This window comes from Lucilia cuprina, chromosome 3 (assembly GCF_022045245.1).
Source record: "Lucilia cuprina isolate Lc7/37 chromosome 3, ASM2204524v1, whole genome shotgun sequence".
Taxonomy (NCBI): domain Eukaryota; kingdom Metazoa; phylum Arthropoda; class Insecta; order Diptera; family Calliphoridae; genus Lucilia; species Lucilia cuprina.
Window position 1 is genome coordinate 34,054,026 of NC_060951.1, and position 19,612 is coordinate 34,073,637.

Consider the following 19,612-nt stretch of genomic DNA (forward strand, 5'->3'; position numbering starts at 1 on the left):
TAAAAGTTCAATGTTGCTTCTTCCTGCATTATACATATTTGCAAAATCGCCTAATACGTTTCACTGAATTTTTTTGGTACAACCTTAACCCGTTTTAAAGCGCACAAAAACAAAAAATAGCAAAATAAAATAATAATAAAAAAACAAAAAATTAAAATCACTTAAATATAAATAATAATTCACAGATAACTTTCATGATGGTTACATAATAAATTGAGTTTTTTTTTTCTTGTGTTGAAATTCTAAATGTTTTCTTCTTTCATTTCTACCATTTCTATTTTAAATTTCTTTTGGTTGCGACCACCTAATACAAATTATTGACAATCTTCTTCTTCTAATATCTCAAAATCACTCTCATCGGATGAATCTAAAGCGGTGACAAGACGTCTGTGTGTAGAATCGTGTATAGGAGCATTTTGTGTGGACAAACCTCCAGCACCCACACCCAAAACTCCCTGAACCAAACCCGACATAAGGGTAGGTATAAGTTTACTGCTATTGGCCAGAAAAGCTTGAGTTTGAGACTTAACAGCCATGGCCACTAAATCGTTAGCCTCGAGCTGCCCCGCTGCACCAGGTCTGGCCACCACTGTCGATGTTGAAGTCCTAGACTTTGAGGGACCATCAACGGCGGTGTGATCGGGGAATTGTAGGCCTTTCGAAAGACTTTCCTCCGACGATGAAGAAGTGGTCGATAGTGAGGAGTCACGCTTAAAGTGACCCTTTTTAAATTCTATAGTATCTTCAGACTGTGAGTATTTAACTGACGCATCTGAGGCGGGTAGGGAGTTCTTAATGTGTGTCTCTGATTTCGAGACCTGCACCACGGGCAGTAAATCATCTTGTTCATCGTCTGTGGAATTTTCATCGATTTCTGGTATAGAATCTGGTATCAAGAGTTCTGAAGGTATTTCATCACTTTTATCCTCATCATTTTCGCCATCCTCGGTTGGTAATGTTAGAGAGGCCAAATCACTAGCTCTTTCCAAAACAAATAAATTACTTTCATTTACCTCGGGCATAAATTCATCATCTAGTTCATAGTCTTGTTGCTGTAACTTTTCGGACCAGGCAAAATCTAGATCTGTAAGAAATTTTAAGATTTGTATATAAAAGATACTTATTAGTTATTACTTCTTAATTAATCATAATACCTTTTGGTTCAATTTTAATTATTTTAAAATTGTATTTTGTTGATATTATGGCCGCTACTATTAAACCCGTCAATACCACCATGGACCCGGATACCAAGTGACCCACTACAGCCAATGCTGCCAAACAACCTGAAGCTATGGCACAAAACATTGTTGGTTTAGTTTGTCTAAATTCGATAATACGTTGTTGCACCAATTGCAGGTGTTTTTCTAATTCCGGTGGTATTTGTATGCGTAGATTACAGCGATTTTTATAGAACCAAAATCCAAATATCACCAAAAATATCAGGCCCAAGGGTCGTATGTGTATCCTGAAAAAATATGAAAAGAATAATTAGTTTAATTGAAGTTTCTGATGTAAATCGAACCGAAAATCTCAAGCGATTAATTGAACTGAACTAGAACTGAACTAGAACTGAACTAGAACTGAACTAGAACTGAACTAGAACTGAACTAGAACTGAACTAGAACTGAACTAGAACTGAACTAGAACTGAACTAGAACTGAACTAGAACTGAACTAGAACTGAACTAGAACTGAACTAGAACTGAACTAGAACTGAACTAGAACTGAACTAGAACTGAACTAGAACTGAACTAGAACTGAACTAGAACTAAACTAGAACTGAACTAGAACTAAGCTAGAACTGAACTAAAACTGAGCTAGAACTGAACTAGAACTGAGGTAGAACTGAACTAGAACTGAACTTGAACTGAACTAGAACTGAACTAGAACTGAACTAGAACTGAACTAGAACTGAACTAGAACTGAACTAGAACTGAGCTAGAACTGAACTAGAACTGAACTAGAACTGAACTAGAACTGAACTAGAACTGAACTAAAACTGAACTAGAACTGAACTAGAACTGAACTAGAACTGAACTAGAACTGAACTAGAACTGAACTAGAAATGAACTAGAACTGAACTAGAACTGAACTAGAACTGAACTAGAACTGAACTAGAACTGAACTAGAACTGAACTAGAACTGAACTAGAACTGAACTAGAACTGAACTAGAACTGAACTAGAACTGAACTAGAACTGAACTAGAACTGAACTAGAACTGAACTAGATCTAGAACTGAACTCAAGTATTTTTAATAAAATAAATTTATTAAACAATTCTTATAAAAGTTATTCCATAAACAGATCTAAACGGAGTATTAGTTAAAATTAAAAAAAAAATAAATTATAAAGTTTACAAGAAGTGACTTCTAAACTCATTACACAAACTTTTAATTTTTATCCTTTCAGTTAAATAGTAAAATAATTCCACCTATTCCTAACACTTTTAATTCTATAACCCGGTTCAAGGTTATTTTATTCATTCCGTATTATTGGCTAGAGTTCAAAATTGTTTTGTTCATTGTTTGAATGCAATGAAAAAAAAATTATAAAAACAATGCAAATAAAATTAAATTAACTTTTTTAGTGTTTTATTTTTCTTCACTTTTCCTCGACTTCTTATTATGTATTTGCAAAACAAATCAAATTAATATAAATTAAATAAATAAACAAAATTGTATTCATACAAAATACATAATCCCAAGATTGAAATAATTGTACTGAACGAAATCGAAATATATTATCAAATATCTTTAATCGATCTATTTGCAAAAAAAAAAAAAAACTTTCGTTTTACATTATTTAACAGTTGTGGCAATACGTTTGCCAAAAACTATATAAAATTATCGACAATTTGACTCAATATTTTGTGTTTTTTTCTCTCTTTGTTCAGCTGAATACTTAGATTGCCACCTTAGGTCACTTGCAATCGTCAACGTCAAATTTTTATTTAAAAAGTAGCTACAGAAATGATTAATGTGCTTGTATTTTTATTACTTGTTAATAATATAATTATAAAGCAATTATCAATAAATAATAATTAACAAATAGCGGCGTTTAACTTTATCCTAAGGGTATGAAAATTTTCTGATTTCGAGACCTGCACCACGGGCATTAAATCATCTGAACTAGAATTAAACTAGAACTAAACTAGAACCGAATTAGAACTAAACTAGAACTAAACTAGAACTGAACTAGAACTGAACTAGAACTGAACTAGAACTGAACTAGAACTGAACTAGAACTGAACTAGAACTGAACTAGAACTGAACTAGAACTGAACTAGAACTGAACTAGAACTGAACTAGAACTGAACTAGAACTGAACTAGAACTGAACTAGAACTGAACTAGAACTGAACTAACACTGAACTAGAACTGAACTAGAACTGAACTAGAACTGAACTAACACTTAACTAGAACTGAACTAGAACTGAACTAGAACTGAACTAGAACTGAACTAGAACTGAACTAGAACTGAACTAGAACTGAACTAGAACTGAACTAGAACTGAATTAGAACTGAACTAGAACTGAACTAGAACTGAACTAGAACTGAACTAGAACTGAACTAGAACCGAACTTGAACTGAACTAGAACTTAATTAGATCTGAACTGAAACTGAACTAAAACTGTTTTAATATATTAGAACAGAACTAGAGTTGAAGGAGATCAAAACCTGAAGAGACTACCTAACTGGCTAATATACCTCACATAAAATAAACTTTATCATAGAAAAACAACAAAAAATGATTATTCATTATCATCAGCTGTTTAGACTTCTACGATAATCATATTTATGACAATTAAAACAACAAATTTTAAGTCAGGGATGGAAAATGCACTGCTGATTTATTTGTTTATTAATTTTTTTTCATAGACTATTTTAGTAGATAAGTCCCTAGACTTTCAATTGGCTACTCCATTAATCTCCATTATTATAATTATAAGTTGAAGAATTTGCTTTTTCTTTTTGGTGTAGGTTAGTAATATTTAAAAATTTCAAAATTTCCACGTCTGGTTCAAACTATTAAAACACAAAAACAAATTGTAAATAAACATAATGCGGAAACTCACACAATATTATTAAAAATATATAAACAAATATATAAAATATAAAAATAAAACCTGTTTCTTAGTATTTATCTGTAAACAAATTATTGCGTAGTAAAAAAAATGTTTTTCAGCATAATTTTCTTTCACTTCTACTTTTGGAATATAATTTAATCTACGCAAAATAATAAAATGAAACAAATAAAAACAACAAAATAGTTTTGTTTATAACAATAACAAAAAACTTTGTATTTATTTGTTTAAATAAATATTTTGCTAAAACAATAGACAAAACATTTATTTTACAAGAATGTTTCAAATTAAATTAGAATAAAATTAAAAAAAATTGGAAATTCTTAATAAAATGTAAAATTTTTTATAAATAGAAAATTTTCTTTAAAACGGAAATTTAACTAAAATTAAGTCCAGTCTGATTAAGGATTTACCAATTAAATTTTATTATTATTTTTTAAGTATCACTAACACGTTTAGAATTTTTAAAAATTATTGAAAATTATAAATTTTGATTTTTTAACTTTTTTTTTCAAATTTTTAATTCCTTTGTTTAAAATTAAAAATAATATATATTTTTTTATTTTTCACTACTGTTTTTTCTTGTATCGTTTGGTTTGTCTACGTTGGCAGATTTTTAAAAACTAAACAGATTTTTAAAATTTGATTATTAACAACAAAGATCTTTAATAAAATTTATCCAGTTATTTAAATTTTTAACAAAAAAAAAAAAACAAAACTCGATTATTTTTTAACTACATACAAACATTGATATTTTTAAATGTTTGTTTATAATTAATTAATAATAATGAAATTGTTTCCATATACATTTACCTAATCAGGAAGAAGACGATTTATGAACAGGTTTAAAATTTAAACAAACATATGACACGGGTCGACAGTATTAAACAAACACGAACTTAGATAAATAATTGAGAACATATCTATCTATCTATCTATCTATCTATCTATCTATCTATCTATCTATCTATCTATCTATCTATCTATCTATCTATCTATCTATCTATCTATCTATCTATCTATCTATCTATTTATCTATCTATCTATCTATCTATCTATCTATCTATCTATCTATCTATCTATCTATCTATCTATCTTTCTTCTTAGAATTCTAAAATTTTCTGGATGTTCAATTTTATTAACTTTTTTATTTTAATCTTTGAAATTTTATTATAATTAGCAAACAGTTTCTGACTTTATATGAATATATTCTTATGCAGCTTTAAAATTTTGTGAAATTTGAACTGACTATTTGTGTTGTTTAAAATGGCTTTAATTTAAAATGCAAAAATTAAAAATCTTTTAAACATTTTTTTTTATTTTGAATACAGGAATGACACAGTAAGCTATTAAGACACATAATAAATTGTATTGCGATTGAAAGTTGAATGACATTAGAGGGTTTATTTACATTCCACTGACAACTTGTGGTTTAGACGTATTCAGAAATATCTTCTTTATTCTCTTGAATGTAAACTTGATGTTTTAAACTTATGTATATGACGCGACTTCTATTGCATCCCCAACTTGCCACCAAGTTCCTTTCTTGGGAAACACCACTAATATTTTCTACCAGTTTTGTTCTAGATATAATTCAGTAGTATAAATGGTTTTCATTTAAAAATATTTTTGATTTCAAATCAAAAACCTCCGTGTTTACCACTTGGACATGCAATCACATGTGTAATTAATACAATCAAAAGTTTGTTTTATTGTGAAATTAATTAATTAATTCGTTAATTCTAAAAATTCCAATATTTATTCTTTTGTCTGTTAATAATTTTACTTAGGCTTCTATTTTTTATATTTTTTTCTATAAAACTTGTGTTAATATAAATAATTGAAAAATCACATGTTTTGATTTTGTTTTATTTTTTATTTGGTATAAGGTATAAGTCACGTTCTAAAGTATCTAGTAAATCTATATAATTTAATTATTTATTATTACAAAAAGTTGAGTTATACAGAAGGGGAAATAAAATAAATAATTCTCAACATTTTGTCGATTTTGCGATGAGACGATAATGATGCTATTGATGGTGTGTTTACAAATAATCTTACACAGTAAATGCATATGGTAAGTGATACGTAAGCACTGAAATTGAATTTACTTTCCTCGTCTCAATGACAATTTGCATATCAGCTGATTTTAATTCAAGGCCGTAGTTTATTTATTATTGCGGGAAGTGGAAGTAATTAACATACATATATATTTGAATAACACACATTTTACATTGTTTCACTTAAAATTCCCCATTACATGAACTCTCTTAAAAAAAAGATCCTTACACTGTGACCGACCTTAGGAAGACAAAATCTTTTATCTATAATTACTGCAGTTTAATTATTTTATTTTACATTTCTTGATGTTTTTCAAATTAAAAATTATATTTAAAACATTTCTTTGCTTTCTAAAATTTATATATTTGTTTTGTAATTACAAATCAATAGGTACTTTATATAATTTAGTATTGAAATCTATTACAAGCTGGTTTGTCAACTTGTGGATCGCTGATAACAAAATTTTTTAAACAAATATTTTAAAAATATAAGTTGTTTATATATTTTTTTAATTTATAACAAAGTAACACGTTATTTGAAGAAATACACATACACATGTAGAGAGAAATACTCGAGTATAATGAATCAACGATTTCAGTACCATAAGTGCTCATTGGTAAAACTATACTATAGGCTAGACTATAGACAATAATATAGCTTCGAACATAGTCTATAGACTAGAGTATAGACCGGCTTATAGATTAGCCTATAGACCAGACTATAGACTAGACTATAGACTGAACTATAGACTAGACTATAAACTAGACAATAGACCAAACTATAGACTAGACTATAGACTAGACTATAGACTAGACTATAGACTAGACTATAGACTAGACTATAGACTAGACTATAGACTAGACTATAGACTAGACTATAGACTAGACTATAGACTAGACTATAGACTAGACTATAGACTAGACTATAGACTAGACTATAGACTAGACTATAGACTAGACTATAGACTAGACTATAGACTAGACTATAGACTAGACTATAGACTAGACTACAGACTAGACTATAGACTAGACTATTGACTAGACTATAGACTAGACTATAGACTAGACTATAGACTAGACTATAGACTAGACTATAGACTGGACTATAGACTAGACTATAGACTAGGCTATAGACTAGATTATAGACTATTCTTTAGACTAGACTATAGACTAAACTATATACTAGACTATAGACTAGACTATATATACATTAGTTCGTTTTAATCAAGTTTTACTGTTCGTAGTAATTGAAATTGTAACAGATTTGTGTATTTTTATTTAAAAACAAAATTTTGCTGCCAAAGAAATAAACTCAATTCTATTAATTATACCAACGTGATTTGTTTACGAATTAGTTTGTTATTATTTGGTATAAATTTAATAAATATCTGAATATTTAAACACGCAATGAAAACATGTTTTTCAATAGATTCTAATAAGTATGTATTACCATAATGAATTTGAAATATTTACGAGTTTTTTACTTTTATGGACAAAAAAATACTATTTGTAACCATTACCAAAATAATTTTGAAAGTGTTGTGCGTAATGGGATTTAAATTTAGATTCAGCCCTATTCAGCAGAAAGAATTCCATGTGGATCGAAAATCAGGTACTGAAAAAATTCGAAATTCTATTGGAATAGAGTTCTATGACAGGTCTGAACAGGACTTGACTATAGTATAGACTATAGACTTGACTGTGGACTAGACTAAAGACTACAATATAGACTAGACTATAGACTAGACTATAGACTAGACTATAGACTAGACTATAGACTAGACTATAGACTAGACTATAGACTAGACTATAGACTAGACTATAGACTAGACTATAGACTAGACTATAGACTAGACTATAGACTAGACTGTAGACTAGACTATAGACTAGACTGTAGACTAGACTATAGACTAGACTGTAGACTAGACGAGACAAGTCTATGGTGTTTTTTTTTAAATTTCGTGTCACCAAAAAAAAATTGATTACATTTTCAATATTAACTATACATTAATTAAGTCCAAGGAAAATACAATTTTTATAATTTTTATTTTGTCTAAAAAGCAAAACTAACATGAGAATGTGAAACAAAATTAACTGAAATATCACCCCATAATGTGTCAGCAGTTTAAATTATAGTATTTATAAATTTTATATAGTAATGACACTCTGAGTACAAGATACAAATGTAATTTATGGAAATAATTAAAAAATAAGAAAAGAATGAATCATATTTCTTTATAAAAATATAATGCAGCTATAGTAGAGCCACTTGCGCTCTTGCATTTATAATATGGAAACAAAATTGTTAATTTTTATTAAAAAAAAATTGAATTGAAACAAGTGATTAGTTCTGCGCAATTCTTGAAAATAGAAAATTATTTTTTTTCTTGCCAATATAAAAATAAACACATTTTTAGATAAAGTTTTTTTCTTCGCTAGTTTAGAAAAAATGAATGAATTTTATTTTGTTTTCTTTTTTTTTTAAATTTTAAAACAAAAGAATTTTTTATTGAGTACAAATAAAAAAGGAAACTTTAGTTTGAAATTGTGTTTGAAATATTAAGACTTGATAAACTATATAATTGCCCATGTAGCAAGAAATCAAAATTTATTTTTGCATTTAATTGCCAGTAATAAATAATTTAGTTGCTAATCAAAATTGATTTATTTTCTGTAGCTATAAATGTATATACAACGTCAATTAAAATCACTCAATTTCTTGCTTTTAGCGAATGATGAATGACATACTTTAATATGGATTTGGATATCTTAGAGAAGTAATTGAAATTCGTTATATGTACAAATTTTCAAAAGATATACATTATTCGAACTATGCTATAATTAGTTTATAAATATTGAGCAAATATCATTTTATTTTGTTTTTTATTTAAGAGTCCAACAGTCCCTCAGAATCACAAACATTCTTGTAAATTTAAAATTAACCCAAGAGGGCCTGGTTTATTACCTCTTAATAGTTTGTTTTTATTTTAAAATACCTATTTTATTTCATAAAAATTTTAACTTATTGCCAGAAATAGTGAATTACTATGTACTCTTTATTTAGTTAAATCATTTAAAATAAATGTATTGTTATTTACTCTGAGAAAGTTATATAATTTTTAACAACACAGAAAAATAGTTGTTATCTTAAGAAATTTCTTTCAAAAATTCAGAATGACCACATTTTTAGGCAAATCAACTTACATTTCACTTTATAAAGTATGTTCCATAGTCTAGATCTATATTCTAAAGACCAGACTATAGTCTATCTACAGTCACAATATAGTCTATTTAAAAGTTTACCTATAGACTATAAAATAGTCCTTACAATACTAAATTACAGATTAAAGTCTTTTATAGGACAGACAATACTCTATTATATAGCCCGTTTTAAAGTGTATTATATAGTCCACAGAATAGTTTATACTCCACACTTTAGTCCAGAATGTTGTATATGTTGTAGTGCAGTAATATAGTCTATTCAATAATCCAGTCTATAGTCTATTTAATAGTCTAAACTATAGTCTATTCTATACTCCAGACTATAGTCTAGTCTAGTCTATAGTCCAGACTATTATCTAATCAATAATATAAACTAGTCTAGTCTATAGTCAAGACTGTAGTCTTTCATAGACTATAAAGAAGGCTATGACTAACTTCTTTATAGTCTATTTTATACTAAAGGCTATAATCGACTCTATAGTCCAGACTAAAGCCTATTCTAAAGTCCTGACTACAGCCTATTCTATAGTCCAGACTGTAGTCTTTCCTATAGTCCTGACATTTTATAGTCTATTCTATACACCAGACTATAATCAATACTATAGTCCAGACTAGTCTTTCCTATAGTCTAGACTGTAGTCTATCTTATAATCCTGTCCATAGTCTTCTTTATAGTCTATTCTATAGTCAGACTACAGTCTATATATTAGGCTATAGTCTATTCTATATCCCAGACTATAGTCCATTCTATAGTCCAGAGTAGACTACAGTCCAGACTAAAATTCTATATTCAAGACTAAAATCTATTTTTTAGTCCAAACTATAGCCTATTCAATAGTCAAATATAGTCATAGTCTTCATTATAGTCAATTCTATACTCCAGGCTATAATCGACTATATAGTCCAGACTGTAGTCTTTCCTATAGTCCTGTCTATAGTCTTCTTTATATTCTATTCTATACACCAGACTATAATCAATACTATAGTCCAGACTAGTCTATCCTATAGTCTAGACTGTAGTCTATCCTATAGTCCTGTCCATAGTCTTCTTTATAGTCTATTCTATAGTCAGACTACAGTCTATATATTAGGCTATAGTCTATTCTATATCCCAGACTATAGTCTATTCTATAGTCCAGAGTAGACTACAGTCCACACTAAAATTCTATATATTTAAGACTAAAATCTATTTTTTAGTTCAAACTATAGCCTATTCAAAAGCTCTATATATGAGACTACATATATAGATCTTTTGACCAGCCTAAAATCTATTCTATAGTGTAGTATAGTCTATTCTATATTCCAGACTATAGTTATTCTACAGTCCAGAGTATAATCTATTCTATAGTCCAGACTATAGTATATTCTATAGTTAAGACTATAGTCTATTCTATAGTCCAGACTATAGCCTATTTGATAGTACAGACTATAGTCTATTTGATAGTACACACTGTATTTTTTACTATAATCTATACTATAGTCTTTTATATAGTCCAGACTATAGTCAATTATACAGTCCAGACTATATTCTATTCTATAGTTCAGACAGTAGACCATCCTATAGTCCTGTCTATAATCTTCATTATAGTATATTCTATACTCCAGACTATAGTATATTCTATACTCCAGACTATAGTCTATTCTATAGCTAGACTATAGTTCATATATTATACATATATAGTCCAGTCTAGAGTATACTCTGTATAATAGTCTATTATTTTATTATTTATAATATTAATAGTCTAGTTTATATACTATTCTGTAGATGAGTTAATAATCTATTCTATACTATATACATATAGACTACAGTCTATTTCATAGTCCAGTCTACAGCCTACCCATAGTGTACTTCCCTTCAGAAGCAGTTCTTTTGGCTGCATTTATCTTAGAATGTTACAAATTATTTTCATTTCATTTTAAAACTAATTGTGTCAATTAAGTTTAGCAAAATAATACGTGACTTAAAATTATCTGAAAATTAAAGTTTTTCTTTTTCTCGCTATATGTACAGTGTTGATCAATAAATTAGCATGATTAATATAAAATAATACAACATTAAGTATTAATAAACAAATATATATTTGTTTTTAAATATTTGCCATGCAACTTATTAAAACAATTGGCGTAGCTGAATGTTTGTTTAAGATATTAACATTTGTTAAATTTATTAAATATTGATAATAATAAAAGAGAATGAATTTTTTAACTTTTAAAGACTAAATAATTCTCGAAACATATTATTGAATGTTCAAATTATTTAATTAGTCTAGTATAAATTGAGAAATTAAAAATGTAAACAAAACTGTAGTAATGTTTGTTGTTAAAACTTTGCATTACTTGGAAGCAATGAATTAACTACATACTTTCCTTTATTGTCAATATGTTCTCATTGTTCACACTATTACTTATTATTTATTATAATCATTTTGTATTTTCTCATAAAAATATTGTTTAAATATCACCTCATATTATATTAGATATTAATTTGTTATTGTTGTTTTTCTTTGACTCTGAGTACTTGCTAACGGGTCTGTGTAATTGTGCAACAAAAGGGGGCTTGTTTATTTTATACAGACAAAATAGAACCATAACAATTATTGCTTGTTTATATTTGTTATCACTTTTTTTGCGTTTTTTACTTTACTTTTTGTATTTATTATTTATTTATATAATTTTTTTTTTGTATAAAAAAACCTCAAGTGTTTTAAATGAATGTAAAAAATTTATCATTATTTTTCCACAACAACATTATTTGATAATTTATTTATGAAATTTGTAAACAAGCGTCTCAAGATTGGTTTTTTTTGTCTAGATAAAATAAAATGTGGTGCAAAATGTTCTTGCAAATGTTGATTGTTAATTTTGAACTGACCTCAATATTATTAGAAAAAAACCAACAACATTATTACAGATAATGTTGTGGAAATACAAAAAAAAAAACGCTAAAAAAGAAACATTAAACTAAATGTAGTGAAGGTTATTTGACTACACTTGAAATAAATATTCAAAAAAAAAAAAAAAAATTCAATAATTCATCAGAATGCAGTAAATTTGTTGTTGTAATATAAGTAATCAATACTTTTTTGGTTCGAAAATAAACTACAAACTGAATATAACACAATTTTATACATTTTAAGACAAATATACAAAATTTAAGTTTACTTTGTGCAAAATTTATTTTTGCTAAAAAATTATTGTCAAGAACATTTTTTTTAATTTGTTTACAAAAAAAAAAATTAAATAAATTTCTGTTCCATAGTCTAGAGTCTATACCATATACAGTTTTTATAGTTAAGACATTAGCCAATTCTATAGTACAATCTATTGTCCACACTATATGCTATTTTATATTCCAGATAATAGTATATTCTATAATAGGGACTATAGTATTCACTATAATACAAAACTATAGCTTTATATATAATTCAGACTATAGTCTAGTCTATAGTCCAAACTATCATGTATTCTATAGTCTAGACTATAGCCTATTCTATAGTGTAGACTATAGCCTATTCTATAGTGTAGACTATAGCCTATTCTATAGTGTAGACTATAGCTTATTCTATAGTCTAGACTATAGCCTATTCTATAGTCTAGACTATAGCATATTCTATAGTCTAGACTATAGCCTATTCTATAGTCTAGACTATAGATTATTCAATAGTCCAGACTATAGACTATTCTATAGTCTATTCTATAGTCCAGGGTATAGTCTATTCTATAGTCCAGAGTATGGTCTATTCTATAGTCCAGAGTATGGTCTATTTTATAGTCCAGAGTATAGTCTAGTCTATAGTCCAAACTTTCGTGTATTCTATAGTCCACACTATAGCCTATTCTATAGTGTAGACTTTAGCCTATTCTATAGTGTAGACTATAGCCTATTCTATAGCCCAGGCTATGGACTATTCTATAGTCCAGCCTATAGACTATTCTATAGTCCAGCCTATAGACTATTCTATAGTCCAGCCTATAGACTATTCTATAGTCCAGCCTATAGACTATTCTGTAGTCCAGCCTATAGACTATTCTATAGTCCAGCCTATAGACTATTCTGTAGTCCAGCCTATAGACTATTCTATAGTCCAGCCTATAGACTATTCTATAGTCCAGCCTATAGACTATTCTATAGTCCAGACTATAGACTATTCTATAGTCCAGACTATAGACTATTCTATAGTCCAGACTATAGACTATTCTATAGTCCAGACTATAGTCTATTCTATAGTCCAGACTATAGTCTATTCTATAGTCCATACTATAGTCTATTCTATAGTCCATACTATAGTCTATTCTATAGTCCAGAGTATGGTCTATTTTATAGTCCAGAGTATGGTCTATTCTATAGTCCAGAGTATAGTGTATTCTATAGTCCAGACTATAGTCTATTCTATAGTCCAGACTACAGTCTATTCTATAGTCCAGACTATAGTCTATTCTATAGTCCGGACTATAGTCTATTCTATAGTCCAGACTATAGTCTATTCTTATAGTCCAGACTATAATCTATTCTATAGTCCAGACTATAATCTATTCTATAGTCCAGACTATAGTCTATTCTACAGTCCAGACTATAGTCTATTCTATAGTCCGGACTATAGTCTACTCTATAGTCCAGACTATAGTCCACTCTATAGTCCAGAATATAGTCTACGCTATAGTCCAGACTATAGTCTACTCTATAGTCCAGACTATAGTCAATTCTATAGTCCAGACTATAGTCAATTCTATAGTCCAGACTATAGTCAATTCTATAGTCCAGGCTATAGTTTACTTTATAGTCCAGACTATAGTCAATTCTTTAGTCCAGATTATAGTCCAGACTATAGTTAATTCTATAGTCCAGACTATAGTAAATTTTATAGTCCAGACTATAGTCAATTATATAGTCCAGACTATAGTCAATTCTATAATTCAAACTATAGCCTGTTTTATAGTCCAAACTATAGTCTTTCTATAATCCAAACTATAGTCCAGAGTATACTCTATTCTAAAGTCCATACTATAGTCTTTTCTATAATTCATACTATACATTATTCTATAGTCCCATTTTCTTAATAGACCAAAATCTAACCTTACGTCTGTCAAAATCAATTCAACCATTCTAAACGTAATTAATTATTTGAAAGATAACAACAAATTAAGGAAATATTAATCGATTAAACAAAATAACACATTTCTATTAACATTTTGAGTCGACACCCTCTATTGATTCACGTTTTTTATATCAATACAATTTGTTATTTTATTTTTTGTTATTATTTTGAAAAGTAAACATCTGTCGCTGGCTATGATGATGATCATAATAATGTACATATACATATGTATATGCCGATGTATGTGTGTATCTTACTGAATAAATTAAAATATTTATTAACTATAAAATCAACAGACATGATCAACATAAAAGTATAAAGAAAAAAAAACATATGAATACATTTCTAAATCAATTTGTCGATTTGACAACTATAAAAGCACAAACCGAGTGAGTAATTGAAGCCCAACATCAATCTCCCACTTGCAAAGAGAATCCCCCTCATAGTGGCATTATAAGCAAATTGCTTTACACTGAAATAAATTTTATTATTTACAATTGAAATAATAAAATTAGTTTTGTACTAAATGAAGGCACGCTTCACTGATTAAATCCAATAAAAGCGAAAATTTACCATATGATATTCAATTTTTAAAATCAAAAAGTACACACAATATTTGTGTATAATTTGAAAAAAAATAAAAAATAATAATAACAAATAACCACATACGAGAAACATCATGCCAAATATATGAAAAATCTATTAAACAGTTTTGTAAATCTCTGTAATATTGCAGAGCATGAAATTTCATAATCGTAAAAAATATAGTTTTTCGTTTCGTTTAATGCAAAATAAGCGTTTTTCTTAGTATTTTTTTTTTGTCTAATTTACATTTAATTATGTGCAAATATGTTATTTACATTTCCATCCTCCCTCTCTCTTGCACATTTTTGTTAAATCTAAAATGGCAAATAAAAACTATTAAATTTTGCCTTGGCAAACAACAATAAATTATGGTGCGAAAATGTTTTTACTAATGTATGTAATGGAATATTAAGAATATTATTTTATAGGAAATCGATCTTAAAAGAATTTTAAAAATTTAAAGAAGGCCCCCGATTGTAGTTGTTTATATTGTTATACCCTACACCACTATAGTGGGGAGGGTATTATAAATTTGTGCTGATGTTTGTAACATACAAAAATATTGGTCCAATACCCACCTTAAAGTATACCGATTGATTCAGAATCATTTTTTGAGTCGATTAAGACATGTCCGTCCGTCTGTCCGGCTGGCTGTCCATGTAAACCTTGTGCGCAAGGTACAGGCCGCAATTTTCAAGATAATTTGTGAAATTTGGACCAAGCATGTTTTTTTGGCACAGGGACGAAGCCTATTGAAAATGGTTGAAATCGGTCCATTATTTCACCTAGCCCCCATACAACCGTACCTCCCGATTTTAACTTTTTATGCCATAATTACGTCAAATATTCTGCTATCTCTTTAAAAATTGGCACAAATAAGTTTTATATAAGTATAAATGACGCTGCAGATTTTCGTAAGGATCGGCCTATCTTTGACCCTAGCCCCCATACAAACCCCCCTTCAAAAAATGACTTAAACGTCTAAAATTGACTTGTAACCATTTGTATCGCAATGAAACTCAACAAAACTAACTGTTATTTAGAAATATATCCTTTTCCCAAATTAACCGAGGATCGGCCCATATTTGACCTATATAAAGCCTCACTTAGAAATTTTAGTTTTTTATCAATAAATTGCTTAAATATTTTGGAATTATTGGTAATATTCAACATAAAACTTTCTTTATAAAAAATAAAAATTTTATAAAAAGTAAAAATTTTAAAAATATACTCATGGTCGGCCATGCCCGACTATACTTTCCTACTTGTTTTTTTTTTTTATTAAATACTGTTGGTAATTTTTTTATATTTGTCGATTTTAGTCTATTCTGTAGACCAGATCATAGTCCATTTTCAAGACTATATAGTCGGGTTCTACTATAGCCTATTATATAGTCTAAACTATAGACTATATGTCTATAGTCCATTCTATAGTCTAGTCTATAGTCTAGTCTATAGTCCAGTCTATAGTCTAGTCTATAATCTAGTCTATAGTATTATCTATAATCTAGTCTATAGTCTAGTCTATAGTCTAGTCTTTAGTCTAGTCTATAGTCTAGTCTATAGTCTAGTCTATAGTCTAGTCTATAGTCTAGTCTAGTCTAGTCTATAGTCTAGTCTATAGTCTAGTCTATAGTCTAGTCTATAGTCTAGTCTATAGTCTAGTCTATAGTCTAGTCTATAGTCTAGTCTATAGTCTAGTCTATAGTCTAGTCTATAGTCTAGTCTATAGTCTAGTCTATAGTCTAGTCTATAGTCTAGTCTAGTCTATAGTCTAGTCTATAGTCTAGTCTATAGTCTAGTCTATAGTCTAGTCTATAGTCTAGTCTATAGTCTAGTCTATAGTCTAGTCTATAGTCTAGTCTATAGTCTAGTCTATAGTCTAGTCTATAGTCTAGTCTATAGTCTAGTCTATAGTCTAGTCTATAGTCTAGTCTATAGTCTAGTCTATAGTCTAGTCTATAGTCTAGTCTATAGTCTAGTCTATAGTCTAGTCTATAGTCTAGTCTATAGTCTAGTCTATAGTCTAGTCTATAGTCTAGTCTATAGTCTAGTCTATAGTCTAGTCTATAGTCTAGTCTATAGTCTAGTCTATAGTCCAGTCTATAGTCTAGTCTATAGTCTAGTCTATAGTCCAGTCTATAGTCTAGTCTATAGTCTAGTCTATAGTCTAGTCTATAGTCTAGTCTATAGTCTAGTCTATAGTCTAGTCTATAGTCTAGTCTATAGTCTAGTCTATAGTCTAGTCTATAGTCTAGTCTATAGTCCAGTCTATAGTCTAGTCTATAGTCTAGTCTATAGTCTAGTCTATAGTCTAGTCTATAGTCTAGTCTATAGTCTAGTCTATAGTCTAGTCTATAGTCTAGTCTATAGTCTAGTCTATAGTCTAGTCTATAGTCTAGTCTATAGTCTAGTCTATAGTCTAGTCTATAGTCTAGTCTATAGTCTAGTCTATAGTCCAGTCTATAGTCTAGTCTAGTCTATACTATTATCTATAATCTAATCTATTATCTATAATCTATAGTCTAGTCCAAAAATTTAGTCGATAGTCTAAACTGCAATCAAAAATTTAGTCTACCTATAATCTAGTCTAAAGTAGAGCCAAAAGTCTAGTCCAAAGTCTAGTCTATATTCTAGTCTATAGTCTACTCTATAGTGTAGTCTATAGTCTGGACTATAGCCTAGTCTATAGTCTAGACTATAGTTTATTTAAGCTTTCTTCTGGACTAAAGTATAGTAAGGACTATATTCTAGTTTATAGTTTGAACTATGCACAACTCCATAGTCTGGAATATAGCCTTAACTATAGTCTAGTCTATAGTCTGGTTATAATATATATATTCCTGCCTTTAATCTATATAATCTAAAGCCTAGTAGTCTAAAGCCTAGTCTAGTTAATTTTCTAGACTTGTCTATAGTCTGAGCTATGTTGTTGTCTGTACTATAGTCTATAGTCTGAACTAAGATGCTTAATCTGTAGACTTGACTATAGTATAGTCTGGACTATACACTGTACTATAGTCTAAACTATAGTCTAGTTTATCGTCTGGAATAAAGCCTAAGTCTGTTCTATATTCTATATAATCTACTTTTGTAGTCTTAATTATAATCTGCTCTATAAATTAAGCAATAAAGTAAACACTAATGAAATGAAATACTTTGTAAGAACTTTTAAGTTTGTACTCCTATAATATTTATGCATTTTGTACGATTATCTGTCTGTCTGCCTTCCTGACTTTAATTATTTACAAAGAAATTCAAAACCTTTAAATGGCGTGTTGTTCAGTTTTGTATGTACATATAGACAAATTCGTGTATATATTTCTGTAATTGTCAATGCCCTATTTAACTAAGTTAATGAAACAATTCGACTGTTTATAAAATTTAGTACAATATTTATATAAAATGAATATACTTTAAAAAAATACATTTTCACTATATAATGTAAAAAAGACATATCTTGATTTTTTGTATATTCTATACGATCCCATACACATCATTTCCCCAGTAATTGGACTCACATCTTATAACGTAGTATCTACCACATGTATCTACAAGTGACAATTTTATTGCAGCGTTTCATGACGAGATATTTAAGAAGAAAAAAAATACATAAAGAAATAAATAAAAAAAGACATTTAAATATTTTGTGAGTATTTTTCCCTTTAGTTCTTTGACCCACATAATGGTCTTCTTGTGTTTTTCACATTTTTGTAAAATAAACGTTTTATTTTAAGACAATTTCTTCAATTTTTTTGCTCTTTTCGAACAGTTAAATGGTGAAATAAAAAATATAAAGGGAAAATAAAGTGAACACACAAAAAGATGAAATTGTCACATGCTTAAGCATGCACAAAATGTAGGAAGAGGGTGATCCATCCTATTGCTACCACCACGTAGTCATTTAAAGCTTCCTAACTAAAAAAAATGAACAAATATTTTACTGAATGTATGTCATATATATAAATATAACATTTTTTTTTGTTTTATAAGAAATAAACACAAAAATATGAAATTATTAAAAATATGTACCGAGTTGTGGGCACGTAAAGAATCATGCTGTTATTGTTGTAATTAACCTAAAAAATTAAGGTGTAAGTTTGTTAAGACTACAATTTTTGAAAGACTGCAGTTTCACCATGAATTTTTATTTCTTACTTATATTTTTCAAGTTTTTGAAAATCTATAACAATTGTCCAGACTGTAGACTACTCTATAGTCCAGACTACATAATATTTAATAGTCAATATCAGTAGTTCAGATTTATATTGTATATTACATAGTCCAGACTATAGTTTATTCTATAGTCTATTCTGTAGTCGAATACCTTTCTTATAATCCTGACTATTCTATTCTATAATCCAGGCTATAGTATACTCCATATTAAAGACTATATATAGTCCAGACTAGTTCTATTGTCTAGAAATTGAACTAGAACTGAACTAGATCTGAGCTAGATCTGAGCTAGAACTGAACTAGAACTGAACTAGAACTGAACTAGAACTGAACTAGAACTGAACTAGAACTGAACTAGAACTGAACTAGAACTGAACTAAAACTGAACTAG

The 19,612-nt window shown here is 28.5% G+C and overlaps 1 protein-coding gene across 1 annotated transcript in view; it reads right to left on the reverse strand.

Moving 5' to 3' along the window:
* Positions 1 to 271: 271 nt before the first annotated feature.
* Positions 272 to 19,612, reverse strand: part of LOC111679964 — a 23,664-nt gene continuing 4,323 nt past the window's right edge. The window contains exons 2-3 of the mRNA XM_023441570.2: positions 1,155 to 1,465; positions 272 to 1,084 (exon numbers count right to left, since the gene is read on the reverse strand). Coding sequence (XP_023297338.2) covers positions 315 to 1,084; positions 1,155 to 1,465 — 1,081 coding nt within the window. The 3' untranslated portion in view covers positions 272 to 314. The remainder of the gene's footprint in view (positions 1,085 to 1,154; positions 1,466 to 19,612) is intronic.